Source organism: Harpia harpyja, chromosome 19 (genome assembly GCF_026419915.1).
Source record: "Harpia harpyja isolate bHarHar1 chromosome 19, bHarHar1 primary haplotype, whole genome shotgun sequence".
NCBI classification, from domain to species: Eukaryota; Metazoa; Chordata; class Aves; order Accipitriformes; family Accipitridae; genus Harpia; species Harpia harpyja.
In genome coordinates this window covers 7,238,107-7,256,433 of record NC_068958.1, presented here as the reverse complement: position 1 = coordinate 7,256,433, position 18,327 = coordinate 7,238,107, and the positions used below count along the sequence as shown (strand labels likewise).

At 46.5% G+C, this 18,327-nt stretch overlaps 1 protein-coding gene across 19 annotated transcripts in view; it reads right to left on the bottom strand.

Annotated features, from left to right (window-relative positions):
• Window positions 1-18,327, bottom strand: part of DNM1 (dynamin 1) — a 70,257-nt gene that overhangs the window by 17,407 nt on the left and 34,523 nt on the right. For 13 of the 19 annotated variants that reach the window (XR_008239264.1, XR_008239265.1, XR_008239266.1 and 10 more), the window contains exons 11-15: window positions 10,858-10,944; window positions 10,591-10,661; window positions 10,081-10,132; window positions 8,836-8,847; window positions 7,454-7,567 (exon numbers count right to left, since the gene is read on the bottom strand). Coding sequence is in view for 13 of the 19 variants with exons in the window: in XM_052814348.1 (XP_052670308.1) it covers window positions 7,454-7,567; window positions 8,836-8,847; window positions 10,081-10,132; window positions 10,591-10,661; window positions 10,858-10,944 (336 nt within the window). In the remaining 6 variants the exon portion in view is untranslated. Of the gene's footprint in view, window positions 1-7,453; window positions 7,568-8,835; window positions 8,848-10,080; window positions 10,133-10,590; window positions 10,662-10,857; window positions 10,945-15,732; window positions 15,872-18,327 lie in introns of all 19 variants that reach the window. The other 6 variants (XM_052814347.1, XM_052814338.1, XM_052814342.1 and 3 more) reach the window with 3 other exon arrangements.

Sequence of the window (18,327 nt, the reverse complement as noted above, 5' to 3'; positions counted from 1 at the left end):
ACTGCAGTTGCAGCCTCATATTGCAACATCCTTATCATGGCTGCACACCTCCTTATGGTGGCTAAATTCTAGAGATTGGTTTTGGCCAGAGACAACAATGGTTTGCACTATCATCTGAATTATTTGTTGCTACCCTTAGGTAATAACCTACAAGAAGTTCACAAAATTCAGCAGGCAGCAAGCCAGCCTGACTCAAAGCATTTCCTCCATTCAACTAGACTGCCTCAACAGCAAGTTAAATTTTCCTGCTCTTGGATACATGTGAGATGAAGCTGACAGATGCATGTGTGGGCTCCCCTAAGGTTCGAAATTGGCACTCACAGTACAAGAAATTAATTGGCAGAATTATTAGGTCTCAGTTTGCATTTGGAGCACAAATAAACTAATTAAAGGTTTCCCTGTAGCTGTTATGACAAACACCTCCTTTTGCACAGAGGCAAGGGTCTGTGGATATGGGATACAGAGCATTGCCATTGTTTTAACTGGTGGCCATGTGAAGTTAGGAGAAATTCATCTTGCTTAAACCTCTTAATCTTCTTTCCTTCTTGTAAGATGTAAAGCACTACGAGTAAACAAACCTGCCCCAGAGATGACTAGTTTCAGTCCAATCATTTGTGTTAGACACACGCACAGCATTTTGGGAACGCCAGTAATAAAACTCTACTCAAATGGAAAAACATTAACATTATAATTGATAGTAAACACACTGCATGAATACATGCACACTACAAGATTATTAGGAAGAAGTCTCTGAAAAATAGTCTGGAGTATTTGAAAACAAGTTAGCTGAGCATTTTAAGTTGAACCAACCCCCCCAAACAAGACATTACCAACCACTTTCTGCTTCTTGTCTTTGCAAAGAAAATGCACATTAGATGAGCTGAATTTCTGAGCTGTGATTCTTCCAGGAAGCCCTAGTCATCCTACAACATACATGCATCTCGAGACCATCTTTCCAAAACACAGCCCACCTCTATTGCTTAACTTTTACCCTCAGAGGTTTACTGGACACTGCGATCACTGCTCCAAGCTGCAAAGCAGCTGTAATGGCTTGTTTACATCAGAAAGCTGCCTTGGTTTAACTTAAACAACACACCCTAAGATTTTAAGCTGATTTAGTTCAAAAGCTCTGTAGACACTAGGCCTGGACTCATGTGATTAATAACAACCATTACTGTTGGGTTAGTAAACACAGCAATGGTAATCAAGTCACCTGCACAAAAGTAAAGACTTTTATTTACGTAAGCTGAAATAATGTGCAGATTGAAACATGCAGCTAAGGGCAACCCTAGGAAGCCATCAGAGGGTGTATGAGAAAGCACAGGCAGAAACTGAGTAGCTTAAGAGGGGCTACAGTGCCCAAAACTCCACTGTCATGACCTCTCTAAGGTCAAAACAACATCCACCAGCCTTTGCAAAGGACAAGCAGGCATTTCTTCCTAGACCTGGCCCCGTGCCAAGACAGGGATGAACCCTCCCCAAGCATTTGACTTGCTTCGATGAGGTAAAGCGCAACACACATGCAGCGTTGCACACCTTTGGGAAAAGGAGAGGGTTGGTTACCCTTCCCCAGTGCATGGTTAGAGCCAAAGCAGGAGTTCTGGGCATTCGTTTTTTGGCCACAAATCTTAACCATCCACCAGCATGCATACAAGAGAAGGGGATCCTGGAAGGGAGACACGTGGCATACATAAAGCCCTCTTTATCCCTGCAGCACCAGGGAGAGAGGGAGCAAACTGCTCAACCTAGGGCCAACATCTGGAATCATTACATAGGAGCCAAGCGCCACAGAAAGCGATAGCATTCCTCAAGTTTCCATGCGGGGTAGGGAACCTTCCTTTCCCCCACGCAACCCCATCCGTCAGCCGGCTCACTTCCTGCCAACCTCCGGCCTTCCCAGCAGCCAGCAAGCTCCTCCCTCGAGTCTAGTTAGCTTTCCACTGCCACGTCAATTGAGGCAGAAGGACAGAAGGGAAGCAAGAAGGGAGGGAGCAAAAATCAGAAGAGGGAGGGAGGGAGGCTCAGCAATGCCAGACATAGCGGGGGGAGAAAAAGAGGGGATGCGGATTGCTCCTGCAGTAGCCGGAGGTGAGCTGCAAAGGCAACTGGCCAAGGTGGGTCAAAGGACCTTTTTGAGGACTTGGAAGCAAAGGCTGGTCCTGTTTGAGCTTTGCTCCGGACCCCAGGCAAAGGGCTGGTATAAAGGACAGAACTGGGCTGAAGGAGACGAGGGTGCATGGGGCCTGGGAATCCTCCCACACAGCTCCACAGGGAAGAAAAGGAGTTGAATGAAACAAGTTCTGCGCACCTGGGTGACAGCCAAAGCTTCACAGCATTTTCTCCCCAAACAGCAGTAATAGATTTTTTTTTTCCCCCCTCTTTCTACAAAGGTGCAGGATACGCCAGGTGGAAACCAGGTACCAGCCTGATGCCAGCACTGGAAGAGGAAGGAGCTTGGAAGCTTGCTCCAAATTGGAAACATGCAGAGAGCAACATTTCTTCTTCCCAGCTGCCAGAGAAGGATGTTTCTTCAATCAGGACTTGGACTTTCTTTCACCCCACCTCTGCCCCCAAAATCCCATCCCAAAAGCAGGGAGGGGAAAGGACTAATGAGCTGCTGATAGCCGGAGAGCAGATCACAGAGGCTCCACTCCGTCTGCCCAGTGTTCAGACTACCTGTTCAGGACTACGAGATTGTACAGTAGTCTGCACATTGGTTAGGCTGTGCTGGGATACACCACACACTGCCAGTGCTGCACGGGGACGGCAACACCTGCATGGCAGAGGGACATGCTTGGAGAGGGTGGGCTGCAGGGATAGCTGCATGCAAAGTTCACTCATCCCTCAGCCTGGGAGGATATAACCCTTTGGAGCCATGCTTGATGATCACTTTTACCTGCCTGTTCACCAGCCTACTTACAACCCTCTTTTTCCTCCTCCATCTCTCTCATCCCCTTCTTATTTCTTTCAGCTTCATGCACTTGTCCCAGGGGTAGCTGTGTTCAGGATGGCTTGTGTTTCACATGCTGAACTTTGCCATAAAATGCAGAGATAGACACACAGGCCTGGCAGAGTTACAACTGCACTGTGCTTTGCTACCTGAGAAGGCAGGATCAAGCACAGAAAGGTGACTGGAAAGGGGATTTCACATGGTAAAGAATGTTTGTCATTAATATAAAGAAAAACCCACAAAGAATTGAAAGTTGGAGGTTTGGATGCTCCGGAAGATGTGTTTGTTTTGATGTTTGTCTGGAAAAGAAAGAAGAGAAACAGTGAGTGAAAGCATAAATGAGGACTGATTAAGACTAAGATATCACCCATGAGAAAACATGCACTTGTGAAAAAAGATGAGTGAATGAATGAAAGACCTCCACAGAGGATGTAAGGAGAAGGAACAGGTTCCAGAAAGCACCTGAGAGCAGTGTGAAAGCAGGAGAGGAACAACCTCCAAGCAGACCTACTCCTATGGTCTATAAACAAGCTGGATGCAAAAACCTGGCTGCAGCCAGACCCATCACAGCAAGTTTCTGATGACTCGTGGGCATCAGAACAAAGACAAAAGGATTTCTACCAGCTGAGCTGGGCCTCAAGGACACAGACTGGTGGGGGGGGCAGGGGGAGTGGGGAACGGGGGGGAGTGCATGTGTGTGCAGTGGGGGAATAATCTCAGTATTGATCAATGTATATATTTTTAAACTAGAATTGGGTACAAGGCATTGACAGGTACAGAAGCTGCAGCTATCTAGTGACTGTCAATAAGGTCACATCTTCCTCAGGACAGGAGAGAATACTTTTGTAATTCAAGCAAAAGAGAAGGCATGAAGACAGAGAAGAGCTCAAGCACAACTGATTAGCAGGAATCAACATGATGCATAAAGAATATGAAGCACCCCCCACGCACCTGAAAGTACCTAAAACTCAGCACCCAACCCTCCTGTACACACAGGAATCAAATGCACTAACACTGCATGCAACACATGAATACTTTCACACAAGCAAATAAGGCCATAGTCTTCTCATGCAGTCACCTGTTCTTACAAGCCCCAAATTTCTAGTACATAATTTACCTGAGTAAGGACAGAAGGTCCCATCTGTATTGTACATTCACACAAATTCCCAAAGGAAACAGCAGATATATCCATCTACCCAGCTGTGCAAACACTCCGGTACACAGTGGCCACAAGATGCAATGAGCACTGTACTCCAGCAGAAACAGTCACCCTTGCAAAGCAGAGTGCGCAAGGGTCCCCTCCAGCAGGCAGTAAGCTTTACTAATAGGAACGACTGAGCACAGTGCTCATTGCATCTTGCCTACAAGGTCCCCATCAGCAGCAGCTCTAGCCCAGCTCACAGACCGTCTTTTCCAGCAGGCGGGAAAGCCCTGCACAGAAGTGGGCACTGTGCATTTCATAAGGGATTCAAGGCAGAAGGACTATTCAAATCAAATTCTTGTATCATGTCCACTATGGTGCTTGCTGAGCAGCTAGCCAGTGTGCTGTGGTGCTGTGCTGCTGCTCCAGCCCTGGGGACACTGTGGCCTCCCTGAGCAAGGAAATCTTGCTCTATATTGCCAGCAGCCAGAGCAGGCTCCTCCCCACCTCTCCCACCCACCGCTGGTCTGCGGCATAATCCCACAGGGTTCAGGAGGTGCAGGTACCTCAAGGAGGGTCTCCAGGTCTTGGGAGGCCAGCTTTTTGTGGGGCCACGCTCCATGGGGTCAGTGTTTGACTCATTGAAAGGAGACAGGAAGAAAAACAGAGAGCCCAGGAGCACACACACATGCTCTTGGCAGCAAGGCATAGTGGGGAGCCAACTTTCCACCCCCGCCTGGCCTGCTCTTTCCTTCCCCTCCCATTCCCCAGCACACTCCTTCAGCCCCCTCCAGAGCATCAACAGCCATATATCCCTGCTAACATGTAATGCTGGGCCCTTTAAGACATTTTAAGTTTCAGTTCCTTTCTTCAGAAGCAGAGGAAAAACAAGCCAGCACTGCGGAAAGACTGGTATTTCACTAATGGGGTCCAGATGTCTTCGTTCCGCAGACTCTGGATCCTGGCTTGCAAAACAGGGCAGGGAGAGGCTGTGCCCCCACTCCTCCCAGCTCCAGAGGTGCTATCCTAGCCCTCTCCCTCACCCCACCACACACCTTCTCACCCTGCTCCTTCCCCCACTATCACTCACAGCTCTACCACCAGCACTTTCATCCACACAAGACAGACTCAGCTCCCACCTCCTTCCCTCTGGAAAGCTGCCAGAGCACAGGGGAACTGGGACAAGAGGGCCTGCAGAAGCACAGGGTGGGGCAGACAAAGCCTCCCCCTTCCTCCCAGACCTTAAGTGAGGAAAGATCATGGTGTACAGCCTTTGAAAAAACACATGAGAACTTTCCAGGAGCTGTAGAGAACACAAGTTCTCCTGAATTGGTGGAGGAGGAGAGCTCTGGGACAGACATGCAAAGATAACCTTGTCTGACAGAGGACCATGCACTGCTTTGGGATGGAGCCAGCTCCATGCAGGACTGAGGTTTGGGACAGGAATCCCCATGCTCAGGGCTTTCTAAGCTGCCCCTCAAATGCACCAACTCTTAGCCTGACTCAACTATTGAGTCCAGGTGGACATTGCTTCCTTTCTGCGTCACAACAGCCAGTTATCAAGGAGTTGAACTTGGGGAGGAATCAAATAAAAACATGCTTCCCTTTTCTCCCCTGCTCCCACTCAGTTGAAGACAAAGGCTCCTTTTTTTGGAGGCAGCTCAGACCTCATCAGCACTGGTTCTCATGTGTTTTAAGGGACCAAGGCTGGCAGGGAACTCTTTTCATTAGGCAGCTCTACCTCTTGCTATGCAGAAGGGACACAGTGCAGACCTCCAGCTGCTATGGACTCCCAAGGCTGCCCTCCTTGGAGGGAAGGGAGGTCCAATCCCCATCCCAGGCAACTGGAATCTATCAACAGTTTACACATCCCCACTGCAGCCCTCCCTCCCACTCCCTGGGGAAGAACAGGGAGTTCTGATCATCTCTGTAGTACAGATGTAGCAGCTGGCTTTGATTAAACTACTTGATGTTTACAGCCACTCGACCTGCATATGCAACCTAGAGGAAAGTGAAGCCTCCCCAAGCAACTCTGAATACAAAGGGCAGGGGTCTTATAGCAGAGACACAGTGATTTAGCAAAAGACATTCCAATGCCTGGTTCTTTAATTAGGAAATTGCTGCCTGCTCATCCACAGCAGCACAGCAGCAGTCTCCATGCAGAAAGCAATATTTAGAGGCTGATTCATCACCATATTTGTCATCATTTCCACCTGCTGAGAATGAAGCAGGCCCACTGATACCAACTAGACAAGAAGCCAGGCCTAGCTACAGCTCCCAGGCACGCTATTGTGTGCCTCAGAACACCTGAGGGACACAAGCCACAATAAGAGGCAGAGCAGTTTCTTTATTTGCAATCAGAAACCCCAATCAACTCAGAATGCATGACTACATCACACCAGGCATTTTTCATCCCTCAGCACACTGAGTGGGGCTAACCCTTTCGATCATGTCCTTACCAAAACCATCTAGCTATTCTTTCTCTTTTCAAAGTAATCAGAAAAGACAATTATCTACTTTGTCTTGCACAGGAAGCAACAGACTGTTGACAATGATAATTTCAGCTGGGACAATTCTGTCCACTTATATCATTTCCCACTGAAACAGAAAGACACCACAGCACATTGCTAGAATTCCTAATATTCAAGACTTTCAAGCAACTCTACAGAGTAGGTCCACGTTCCTATCAGTGATATTCCACACATAACTGTACTTTTGATCAGCAGCACTGTAACCATTCACAATTCAAACAGTTTTACAGATAATGCATTAACTGGCATGTTCAATATAGAAACATTAAAAAAAAAGACATTCCTGCTTTGCAGGTTTAACAACTGAATCCCAAAGAGGTTAAATAATTTACTCAAAGTCAGAAGAAGCCAGCACCTGAGCTGCAGCTTCGGGTCCAGAGCTCCTGTTGCTACGCCCAGGAGATAGCTTTTTTCTTGTGACCAGGAGAGATGCATGAAAACCTCTGCCATACTCCTTCAGGAAACTCATCACAGCTGCCCCACAAATACCAGAAAGTCCAAATCTTGGAACTAACCCATCACACCCTTGATCACAGCTGCCATAGCAAGACAAATAAAGGTCAAATTCATTCCAAGTGTCTGTCAACTTTCTGCTGAGCCAGGGCTTCAAGCATAGATGTTACTCCTTGTGCGTCAAAAAAAGCCACGTTCACATCAATTCAGAAATGCTTGGCAATGCTGAGACCACAGGGAACCCTGCCCAAGGATAGTTTCAGCTTGTGTCACAAGCTACAGACAATATTCAGAAGATACATCTGTAACACCCACAGAACTGAAGGCCTTATCCTCATCAGATGTCCAAGACTCAAGTCACAGAATTGAGCTACTCACCTCATCATCCTTGTACCAGGAAAGGTTCTCTGCTGTCAGGACAAACCAATACTCCTTGGAGCCACCCTTCATGATCCCAATGTTATTGATGGTGAGCCAGCCCTTTCGGATGACCTAAGGGGGTAGAAGCAATGAGCGTTAACAAGGGCCCTAAAAGCCTGGCCTTAGGCAACAGAGAAAAGATCAGAGGGTATCCCTGCACACAGAGTAGTATGGAAAGACAAGGAACACCGTGCTCTCTGCTGCTGCCAGAAGAACCCCCCACTCAACTGGCCAGTGAAGGTCTTTGCCTCGAAAGGGCCAGGAATAGTATAAAAAGGACGCAGGAAAGAACCTGGCAGTGCTGTGCATTATACCCTCTGCCAAGAGGAAAGAGATGCAGGAAGAACTGCATCAGGAGCGCCTCGGACACTGGCACAACCTACAAGCACCAGATCACAGCAACACACCCAGGAAAGGCCATGCCTAGAGGAAACCAGGACACCAGCACACCTTTCGGCACACTGCATGTGTGGAGTGCTTCACCCAACTCAGGGGTGGGGGGAACCAGTTCAAGAACAAGAGATGGGCAAGCAACCCAGAAAGGACTGAGTTTAGTAAAAAGGAGACACTAAGTATAACAGAACAAAATGGTGCATCTGGAATTAGTACCCTGGACTGCAGCATACCCAGGTATTTGAGTAGTCGTATTAATTTAGGGCAAAACAAGTTCCTTTAAGTTTAGTCTGTAAAGAAGCCAGGCTATTACTCTCTAGGGAACTCCAATTCACCAAGTGCTGGTTTAGAGCCTCACACATGCAGTAATCAAAATGCAAGTATGCATCATCTTAAATGTATTAGGTTTTATAAGCATTACTGCACTGTTAACACCCAAAAACATCTGCATGCATTATGTGTGTGTACCTTGTTGTATGGATGTGCTAGCTGACAACGACCTGGCATTGAAAAACCATGTGACTGCACTGCATATTAGCAAGTTGCACTGTGTGAGCAGCCTACCATAGAAGTACACAATCCTTTTAATTGTCAATTTACCTTATAAAGGTAAACATAGGAGCATTGGATCTTCATCTCATGCCTACTGTTAAGCTCGAGACAGTCCTATTCTCTCTGTGGACAGGAGGGGGCAGTGAAACAGAACCACACATCCTTGGATTACTGCTTTTTATCTCCACCCACTCACAAGATGTACCAGCAGTTCTCAATTTTTCCTCAACATACTACCTTTTCACCTCATTTCTGCTTCACCTGTGTCTAGTGCCAGCTGCCCTCCTCTCCCCATTCAGCAGCAGAGGGAATAATTTGTTTATGCACTGTTCTTGCCTTCCCAGATGCAACATTAATGTTCATTAGCACACCCTGCTGAGTGGCCTTCTACTCACCAGGATCTCATCCTGCAAAGGGGAACCATAGCAACAGCAGCAGAGCAGAGAGCAGGAGAGGAGCAAAGAGAGGAGAGATTGTTACTAGGAAAGCTGGAGCAGGAGAAGAGAGGCTCAAAAATAAAATAAATTGGAAGCTGGTACCAAATCTTTTACCCCAGGTGTTAACAAGAGCAACCCCCATCCCAAAACAAAGTCTGCTAACGGGAGAGCCAAAGCACTTTACAGGTAGATCCAGAGTTTGCCCTTTACACTCTCAAACTCAGCTCTTCTGTAAGGTATACTGCAGAGGATGGGGTTCCCTACAGCTGCTCTGAGATACCATGAAACGGATGGTTGGCCAGCCCAACCTGCTGACCTACCTGCCTGTCAACAGTACTGAAACAGCCTGCATGTTTATGTGCAGGGAAAGGTGGTCAAACACATTATAAAGAGGATGGATGTCAGCAGTGAATGTCTTTAAAAAGACTAAGCAAAAGCATTTGCTTCCATTCTCTATGAAGCTGCTTGTAAGGCTTTGTTTCTACAAGATCTTCTAGCCTAGATAGCCTTGCCATGTACCCAGCAAACCTGGGAGAAAGTGTCATTAGCCCCTTTTTAATTGTGTGTACACTCCTTACAGTTCCTGAAGGAATAAGGGAACTCTTCCCTTCCACTGCTGTCCTCTCCAATGGGTGTGTTCTCATACATACCCAGTGCAACCATGGCTGTAATCACCTTTTGTCTCCCTGTACAGAGGTTTAAGTATTTCCAGTTAAGTTTTCCAGAAGAGAGTCCATGAACTCTCTTGAAATCCCTTTTCAGAAAGTAGATACCACTGATGGGAGAGACAACTAGAAAAGACAATTCTATACTGTAACAGTTCAGTCCTAGTGTTCTGTACCCCTCACCTCAGCAAAAGAGTTAGCACAGCTAGTGAAGGGGTTGAACAAACAGGGATTTACACAACATTAATTGGGATTTCTACCAGAAAAGTAAGACCAGATCTTGATTATGAAGCATCCATTTCCCTCTACAACACTTTCCCTCCATTGCTGCTACATGCTCGGTTATTCCTGACTGCAGTGAGCCTAAAACACTATCCTGCAGGTGTAAACGAGTTTGAAGAGTTAAAAAAAAAAACCCAACAAAAAAACCCCAAACTTAGAGCACTGCTGCATCCAGCCCAGCACTTGACCACCTGGTAGCTTCCAGGTAGCAAACATGTCCTTCTTGCAGCAGTGAAGGAGATGGAACTTGGCCTACCTGGTTGCCAGCTGCCTTCTTCTTGCTCATCTGGCTGCTCCTCTGCTGAGCACTGCAAACAACAGCAGAGACATTCAAAACCCCTCAGGCTCTTCTTGATCACCTAAATCCTGCTCCCATCAGATAGCTGCTACAGTGAGTTCACGCCCCTCACCACGGGCTTCCAAAGCCTTAATAACCCAATCTATTTCCATCTGCTATCTCAGCCTGGTCTACTCATCTCACTCCCACCTGAACCATACTTGGGTGACTAGCCCTCCACAGCTGCTTTCCCCCCCCACCCCCGACACAACCCTAATACTTAACTCCCCCTTCTACACATCCCTATTCTCCTCCCCAGCCTTGCAATACAGAGCCACTGAAAAACAAGCAGTACAGAGAGCTGAACCATACTTTGGGACCACAGCATCTGCACCAGGGCCTTTGCAACCCATTTGCTGGAGCAGCTATAGGACAGAGCCACAGGAAACACATGCAGAGAAGAGAAGGCAATAGGATGTGGGTGCTTACTTGGCAAAGCCAATGAAATCCTCATGGTTTGTGTTCATGTAAGCCAGCTCGATGTCTATTAGAAGCATGACCTGCCAAACAGAGGCACAGAGAGAGCAAGACAGACGTTAGTGATTGACAATGCTAACTCAGGGGCAGACAGCCCTGTACATTGTTCATCTGATCAGACCTCTGCAGCCAGACACCCCTTGGCTCAGGCCCCTCTAGCCTAGACTGTCCTTTCACCCCACCCAATCTCCCCTCTTACACACACTCCTGATCTCCTACCTGATCTTTGGTCCTGCCTTCTCTTTCACGGATGTGAGTAGTAACAATCCTCTCCATCTCCTCACGCAGATGAGGGTACTGGCTAAGCTGCAGGAGAGAGAAAACACGTGCACATGGGAAAGGGAGGTATAAAGGGGGGAGCAGCCCCCCACATGTATGCATGCATACACCCTGCAATCAGATATTTTCGAGGGAAGTTCTAGAACACTGGACTTGCAGACAGATTTTTTCCAAGTTCCTGGAGGTCTGCTGGGGGCAAAGTTCATTCCTTCTTGCTTTGAGCTTCAGAGAAAAGCTCTTGTCACTCTTGCAGCAACCTTTCTGCCTCACCAGAGGCCTGCTCTAAACCCACCATTCTTCCTGGCATAAGGTTTTTGACAAACCCCAGATGTAAACGCACTGCTTATTGCTTGTTGTGTTCTTCCTATTAAAGCGAACAATTTCTCTAGATGTTCAGCATCTCATTGTAGTACACTAAGTAGGTGAATGGCCTGTTGCTAGAATCTGCTAAATCCTATGGGAAGTATCCCTGGGAAATGAAGTGGATTTCAATCCCCATTTGCTGAGGCACGAAGTGAAAGCATCTGGTGTTCTCCATCAACATCTGCAAGCAGAGACAGAGGATCTGACCAACTCAAGTGTGCACATCTTCAAGAAACACTGTGCTCTGGGCATCCAGCTGCTTCTACCTGCTCTCCACCTGTGTTGGGGCAGGATTACATAGCTGAGGTCTGTATTCACATCACACCTACACCACACTTTTTGCCACATTACTGAGGAGGGATTCCTTTCCTGCCCAGACAGAGAAGTAGAAGGACTTTACTAGCTGTGGTTCAAAAGAAAAGTATCTACAGAAATCATACATGAGAAACTTCCATAATCAGCACCCTTAAAGCCCTCTGGGTTTCACACAGCACCTACCTACCTGCCTAGATTCATGAGCCTCTAGTGATTTCAATAGCAGTAATTGTATGCTTCTCAGGTCAGGCCCAGCACAGTCAAATGAAATTAATCCTCCAGACCCTGGATCTAGCCCTTCCTTCCCCACTTTGCCTATCCCATGTGAAATCATTTCCTCCATATTTTTTTTTTTTAATATTACCTCCAATTCAACTATAATGTCAAACAGCATTTCCTAATATCAGTCTTTTATATCCCCTCAAGGGGGTGTATTAAAAAAAAAAATCTCATTTGCCTATGATCTGTACTGCATTTGGGTTTTTCCCTCCAATTTACATGGGAGATGCTTCTTAAACTGGTTTGCCTTTTCTTCTGTATATAGAAGCAATTATAACATGTTAGAAGGAACTGGCTCAAAGCATGCAGCATCACTACTGGAAGCCAGATCCCACACTAACTAGCAGCAATGTTCCTAACATCTGATTACAAATAGTCTCAAACCCTTTCAGCACCCTTGCAGTCAAGCAAGTTGCAATAGCCTGGAACTGAAATTGAGGACTAGCTTTGACACTGCCTATTTTCAAATGCGTGGTTTGTTTTGAATGCTAATTACTCTACAGAGGCAGGAAAAAACAAGTAGAATTAGTGTTCCCCGCCACCACCTTGTCTGGAAGCACAAACTGGGTGTTCTCCATGATCTTTATGGTTCAGGCAGCTGGTTGCTTCAGAGACACACAGGCAAAGCTTCCTGTTTCCTTTGGGGGGGTTGGCAAAGGATAGATGGGCGAGTTATATCAAACGGAAAAACAGGAAGTTGGAAAACCTCTAAGCAAGTCTCAGCTTCTTTGCTTCAAATTAAAAAAAAACCAAACAAAAACCAAAAACCAGTCAACAAAAATACATCAAACCTCCCACCACCACCCCCCTCCCAACTAGTACAAATGCACACAAAGTGCAAAACAAGTTGTGGTTTATTCAGAACCCAGGTCATCCAGAAACAATAATGTGCAAAAATAAATTGACAGTATCAGTCCCCATGCAGGAGCTTCCAACCCCAAGCATGCACAGGAGAAGCAAGGGTGGGCAAGGAAAGAGGACACAAACAAGCCACAGGATGTCACACCACCAGAGAACATGCAATAGGGCATAGAGGGGCAAGGAGTTATCACCAGCAGTACAAACAGCACCCAGAAATGCCATGACTGAAAGACAGGAGAGCAGGTGACCCTTCAAGGGGTTAAGTCTGTCAGCCTAGGATCATGTCCCAGCTCAAGTGGGTTTTCAATCCTGTTTTAGCTGCATTTGCCTGTTTAATCAAAATACAAGCTTACAGCCCTCTTTGAAAACCAATTTGTCCCAATGTTCCTTAGTTCCCCGCTCTTTGCAGGTTCCAGGAGTCCTTGCCAGCACACCAAAGATCAACCTTTAGCTGAAGGGCTGCTGACTTGCAAGACTTTCCTGCACTTGTGAAATGCTGCAGTGCAGTCTGGCACAGAAGGTTCTTGCTTTTGGAAGAACACTAGCTAGAACATTATCCTCCTAAACGTAAGGGCTTACATGCTTACACCAGCTTTCTGTTGATTTTGGAGCTACTCTCCATTTAACCAACTGGAAGAAGGCTCAGAATCAGGCCAGTCAGAGAACAACTGTTAATGGCTACCTTCCCTTCAGCCCTCAACTTTGTCTAATAGTCAAGAGATAGTCAACTGCAAATCTCTTTTCATACAGGAAAGCTGTACCTCTGTAGATAACAGACAGGTTTGCCGCCTTCTGTGTTCTTTATTGATAGTCTCATATTATTCCATCTATGCAGCTTTATCAACTGCACGTACAAAGATTTCTTCACCATCTGGGGTGAAATAATTGTGACAGCACACAAACAATAACACAGTAGTTCAGGACAGCAACAAACCAAGGCTACAGGACTGTTAAGCTAATTCAAGAGGTGTTAGCCCAAGTGGTCTTCCTTTCAAAAAGCTTTGCAGGACCAGTCCACAACCCAGTGGGCTGGGTATTACCTTACAGTTAGCATCAGTCCTAAAGTAGCCTTTTCCAGATGCCTCCCCCAATAGCACATGCTCTTGCCCACATCAAGCAATTAGGGCTATAACATGCAAGATAAATATCGCAAATCAACTAATGCCCCTGTGCAGTTACTACCCTTTGCCTTATGCCATCAGAACCCATCTCAGGCTGGCTGCTATCCTAAAGTGGTCTACAGCAGTTAGCTTCTACTCTTTCAGAGGGAGATACAGGCAAGATTAAGCTTCTCACTACACATAGGCATTTGACTTTAAGCATTAGGAAAACTTTCCTTTTATTTGCCAGTACTATTACTACGTATCTTCATTCAGGCAGTTATTTCTCATCTCTAACATCTGCCTCCCTGGCCTTCCCAACTTTTATTACAGCCATTAGTCTCCTGCAACGTCACTGCTACCATCACCTTCCTTACAGGATGTATCTTGGGTTGCATCACCTTGGAACATCCTCACAGCGTCCTCCACCATGTCATGGATTAAAATCCACAGAGCAAGTGGATATCCAGCCACTCTAATGATGTGGTCCAACAGAGAAACTGGAATTTAACACCCTTGAGGTTTTAATGTTCCTTCTCCCTCTCCACCCAGATACAGAAAACAGTGTAGGCAATCAAACACATCAAAATAAAAAAATCCACAAGAGAAACAGGCTGGATAGGAGTCATTATGCCTTGCCACATCAGTCCCACAATCTGGCAATAGCAGGACTCTGCAAGAAATAGATTGGGCAGAGCTCAGGGCACATCAAAGATGTCTCCTTAACACAGGTGGCAGTGAGCTCTGTATTCCTAAGTACAACCAGACCTTATTAGCTCAGCTCTCGCCTTCACTCTGAACTCGTATCAATTCTTATCTTCCCTTCCTTCCCAATTTAGGGGTATACATTCGCGCATCTGGCTGTAGCCCTGGAAGAAGGGAACTGTAATTTTCAAGTCCTAAAATAACTCATGAAACAGCCCTTTCCAACTCGGTTTCCAGAACATACATCCCTTGTGCCACAGATAAGTTTCTGCCCCTCACTGGTAAGTGTTAACACTAATTGCCACATCTACCTTTTTTTTTTTTTTTTTAAGGAGGCATGTGGTGCCCCCTCCTGGAGGAAACCAGCCTGGGAAACAAACCCACTCCCGCCCCAGCCTCTAAGCAGTATTTGACACGGTCTGTGTCACTCAGGGCAGTTTCTGTCTCCATCTGCTGCTGTCCTGTGCTAGCCTAAGGCTTCACCTCCTGTGCTTTACAGCATACAAGAAAAAGTATCCACACTACCTCCTACTGAGCAGAGTCGATGGAGCAAGAGATCAGCAGGAGAATGATGCAGAGGGTGTAATGCCTGGAAAAGCTTTTCCCCAAGCCTTTTGGGACAGTAATCTTCTGTTGACTCCAAATATCTCTTGCAGAACATCTTGCCCCTCAAACTTTTAAATCAACCGTTGTTTTGTATATGCTACTGCTCAACACAGCTCTGCAGACAAGATGAAACCTGCAGACCACTCATGCTGTGGGGCTGTGAGGTCTTTTTCTGGCTTTTTATCTTTTTCTAGCCTATCTAGATTTTTTTAAGGGGGTCCCAGAAAAAACAAGTAAGTTCCAAATGCACAGGCAGTGGCACAGCAAACAGGGCTTGCAAAGGGCTTGATCCACACTGAGGTGAATGCCAGTGAGCCAGACAGAGGAAACGGGTATGCTAGAGTAATCCACTGGATCCCAACTCACTTCTCAGCTAAAGAGCCCATCAGCTGACAGCCACTTCTCTTGGCCTGCTTTTAAACTGCTCTTATACCTGCAGGTTGCTGCTCTCCTTTAGATGCATCTTTATATCCATTTTCTCTCACTAGGTTTGATGGAGTTCCTGGGGCGTGTGTGGAGAAACAGCATGGAAGTGTGTGGGAAGGGGGTGGGCGTTGACCTTTCTTTGCATTTTTTGTTTCTTTACCTTTTCGCTACACTTTCTGATGGTGGATGTGAGCTCACTCACTACCATATCCACACACTTCAGACTTGGCTCCTTCAACTTCTGCACCTGCTTTTTCACTATGGCTTCAAAAGCGAGGTCAGGCGTGAAGAGACCCGTTCTGCATGGCAGGGGCAGGGTGGGAGGAAGCAACGAGGAAGAAGAAAGCAAAGCAGAGAAAGAGCAGGAAGGAGGAGGAAAGAGAAGGAAGGAAAAGGGAAAAGAGAGAAAACACAAGGCAAAATGAGAAGTGATATTTTGGTTCATTCCATTAGTTTATTGAACCAGGTGAGCATTGCTATGGGGCCTGTGCACTGCCAAGTATCAGGAGAGTCTACAGGCAAATGGAAGTGGCAAAGGGGAATGAGGTAGGAGCAGCTGGGCCAGTGAAATGGTGAGCTGTCAAGAGCAAGATGAATGGATGGAACCCCCCAGGGATCAAGTGATCTCTTCCTGAAGGAAAGCTGCTGTAGATTTTAAGACAAAGTTGCTTGCCACAGTGAGCCACTGCCTCTCTTCCTAGAGGGTCACCATGTCTCATTTCCCTTTGTCTCAGGCATTCCCTTTTCCTTCCCACCACAGTTATCTCCCCTTCATGTTTTCCTTATTCCAGCTGCAGGAAGCCTGAACAGGAGCCAAGCTAAAACTTGCAAAGGTCTGTCACTTGCATCTTGATTTCACAGAACTGAACTGCATTGATACCTCTCAGTTCCAGGGACTGAGATAAACTGCTCCAATTATGGAGCATCTTTCATCTCACTCACCTTCCCTGCAACATTAACTTTCTCAGTAAGAGCAGATGTACCCAGTATTTAGGAAAATGCAAACATGCTACAGAGAATCCGTAGCTATATGTAGCATGCATTCTGCCCTCACTAACCTCCAGCATCAGACCCAATACAGGCCTGTTGAGGTTTATAAGGAAGTATTAATTTCCACTGATACTATCTAAGTGGCCTGTATTCTCAGTGGCTCCACTATGGAATAGCAGAAAGTCCACAAACTAAAGTTACTATAATACGGCCAAGATTAATCCAATTCAAGAGTACTGCACCCAAAGGAGTTTTTCAGCCCATCTTTAACACTTTAGAGCTTCGATGCTCTTTGTCACACAATCTGAGTCACTTGTTTTAGCATGGGGCATTACTGCTTTGCAAGTGCTTTCAGGGGGATTACATCCCCTTGACATGGGAAGGGGATACTGCCATTCTAAAAATACAGTTACAGTCAAACCTGGGGTGCCTACAGCTAACAACCAATCCAGCGCTAGCTGTAAATAACCACCACCTCATTTAGATCAGGTATTTCCCCCTTCACCTCATCTTTCACATCTCTGTGGATAACACCTGCAAGACCCCAAGCAACACCAGTATTAAAACACTCTTCAACACATATTACAGGACCTACAAGTAGTCTGCTTTTTAAGCAGCAAAGAGTTGGAATATGTTACAGGATTCAGCTTTACCCAAGGGTCTCTCAAGGTGCCAACAATGCCCCTTTTGAGCAAAGCAAGGGCATTTCCAGAATTAAGTTCACATCCTCTGACTCAGCAGCAGCTTCCTACTAATCCAGTTGCCCTGCTAAGCTCAATATAGACTGTTTCCCCCACCAGACTTGGGAGCCTCTGCACAAAAAAATTATTTTTTAAAAAATCAGCTCCTTCCAGTACCTGAGTATCACCTGAATTACAATATTTTGTTTCTTCAGATACAAAATTGTAACCATGGCTACAAGAACACACAGAGCAACTAACACTGAAGTCAGCCATCAAATTCTTAGCAATAGGATCTAAGCTAAAGTGGAATGCTTTAATCCTGAATCTGTGACATTTCCCCCCACCCCTGTGGTCTCTTCTCCTCCCTTATTTCCCACCCTGCTGTACCCACCACCTCATCACTTAAGGAACCTGCCACTGTCAGAACAGATGGTCTATTCTGAAATTATCAGTAGAAGAGGAAACAAAAAGAAACAATGAAGAAAGAAGTGGGAAATGGATGGAAGGATGCAAACAAAGAATGAATGAGATTCTGAATAGCAACTGATGGATGGAGAACAAATCAAGAGAAGCTTCAGAGGGCATGAAAAAGGAGGGCCCTTCTGATCCAGTTAGCAGGCGACTCTGGATACTTGGCAGCCCGAGGGCCTGTGCTTACCTGTCGCCAGGCTCTAATGGCAATTTTCTGGGTGCTCCCCACAGTCACACACCCCAAGAGAGGACAGCAGGACAGAAAAAGGAAGCTCCTCCAGCACTCTAGACACCTGAGCAATCTCTCACTGCATCCACTTTGCTTTCCCAGACTGTCCTGGGGGGCAAAGCATGTGCCTGCATGCCTTAGCCCTTCTATAGAGACTCTTGGCCCTAAGGACTAGGCATTTCTGCAAGTATCACCACTTGGGCACCTTTCCCTACCCTTGCAGAGACAGGGTGTCAGACTCTCCAGACACATCCTGCAATGCCCATTTACCTGCACCTGAACAGCCAGTGGTGATTCCAGTCTCCAGGGCCCATTCCACCATCCTAAATGAGGTGCCTTTTCACCAACACCTAGCCCTGCCTGAAGCAGCAAGCCATGGCTG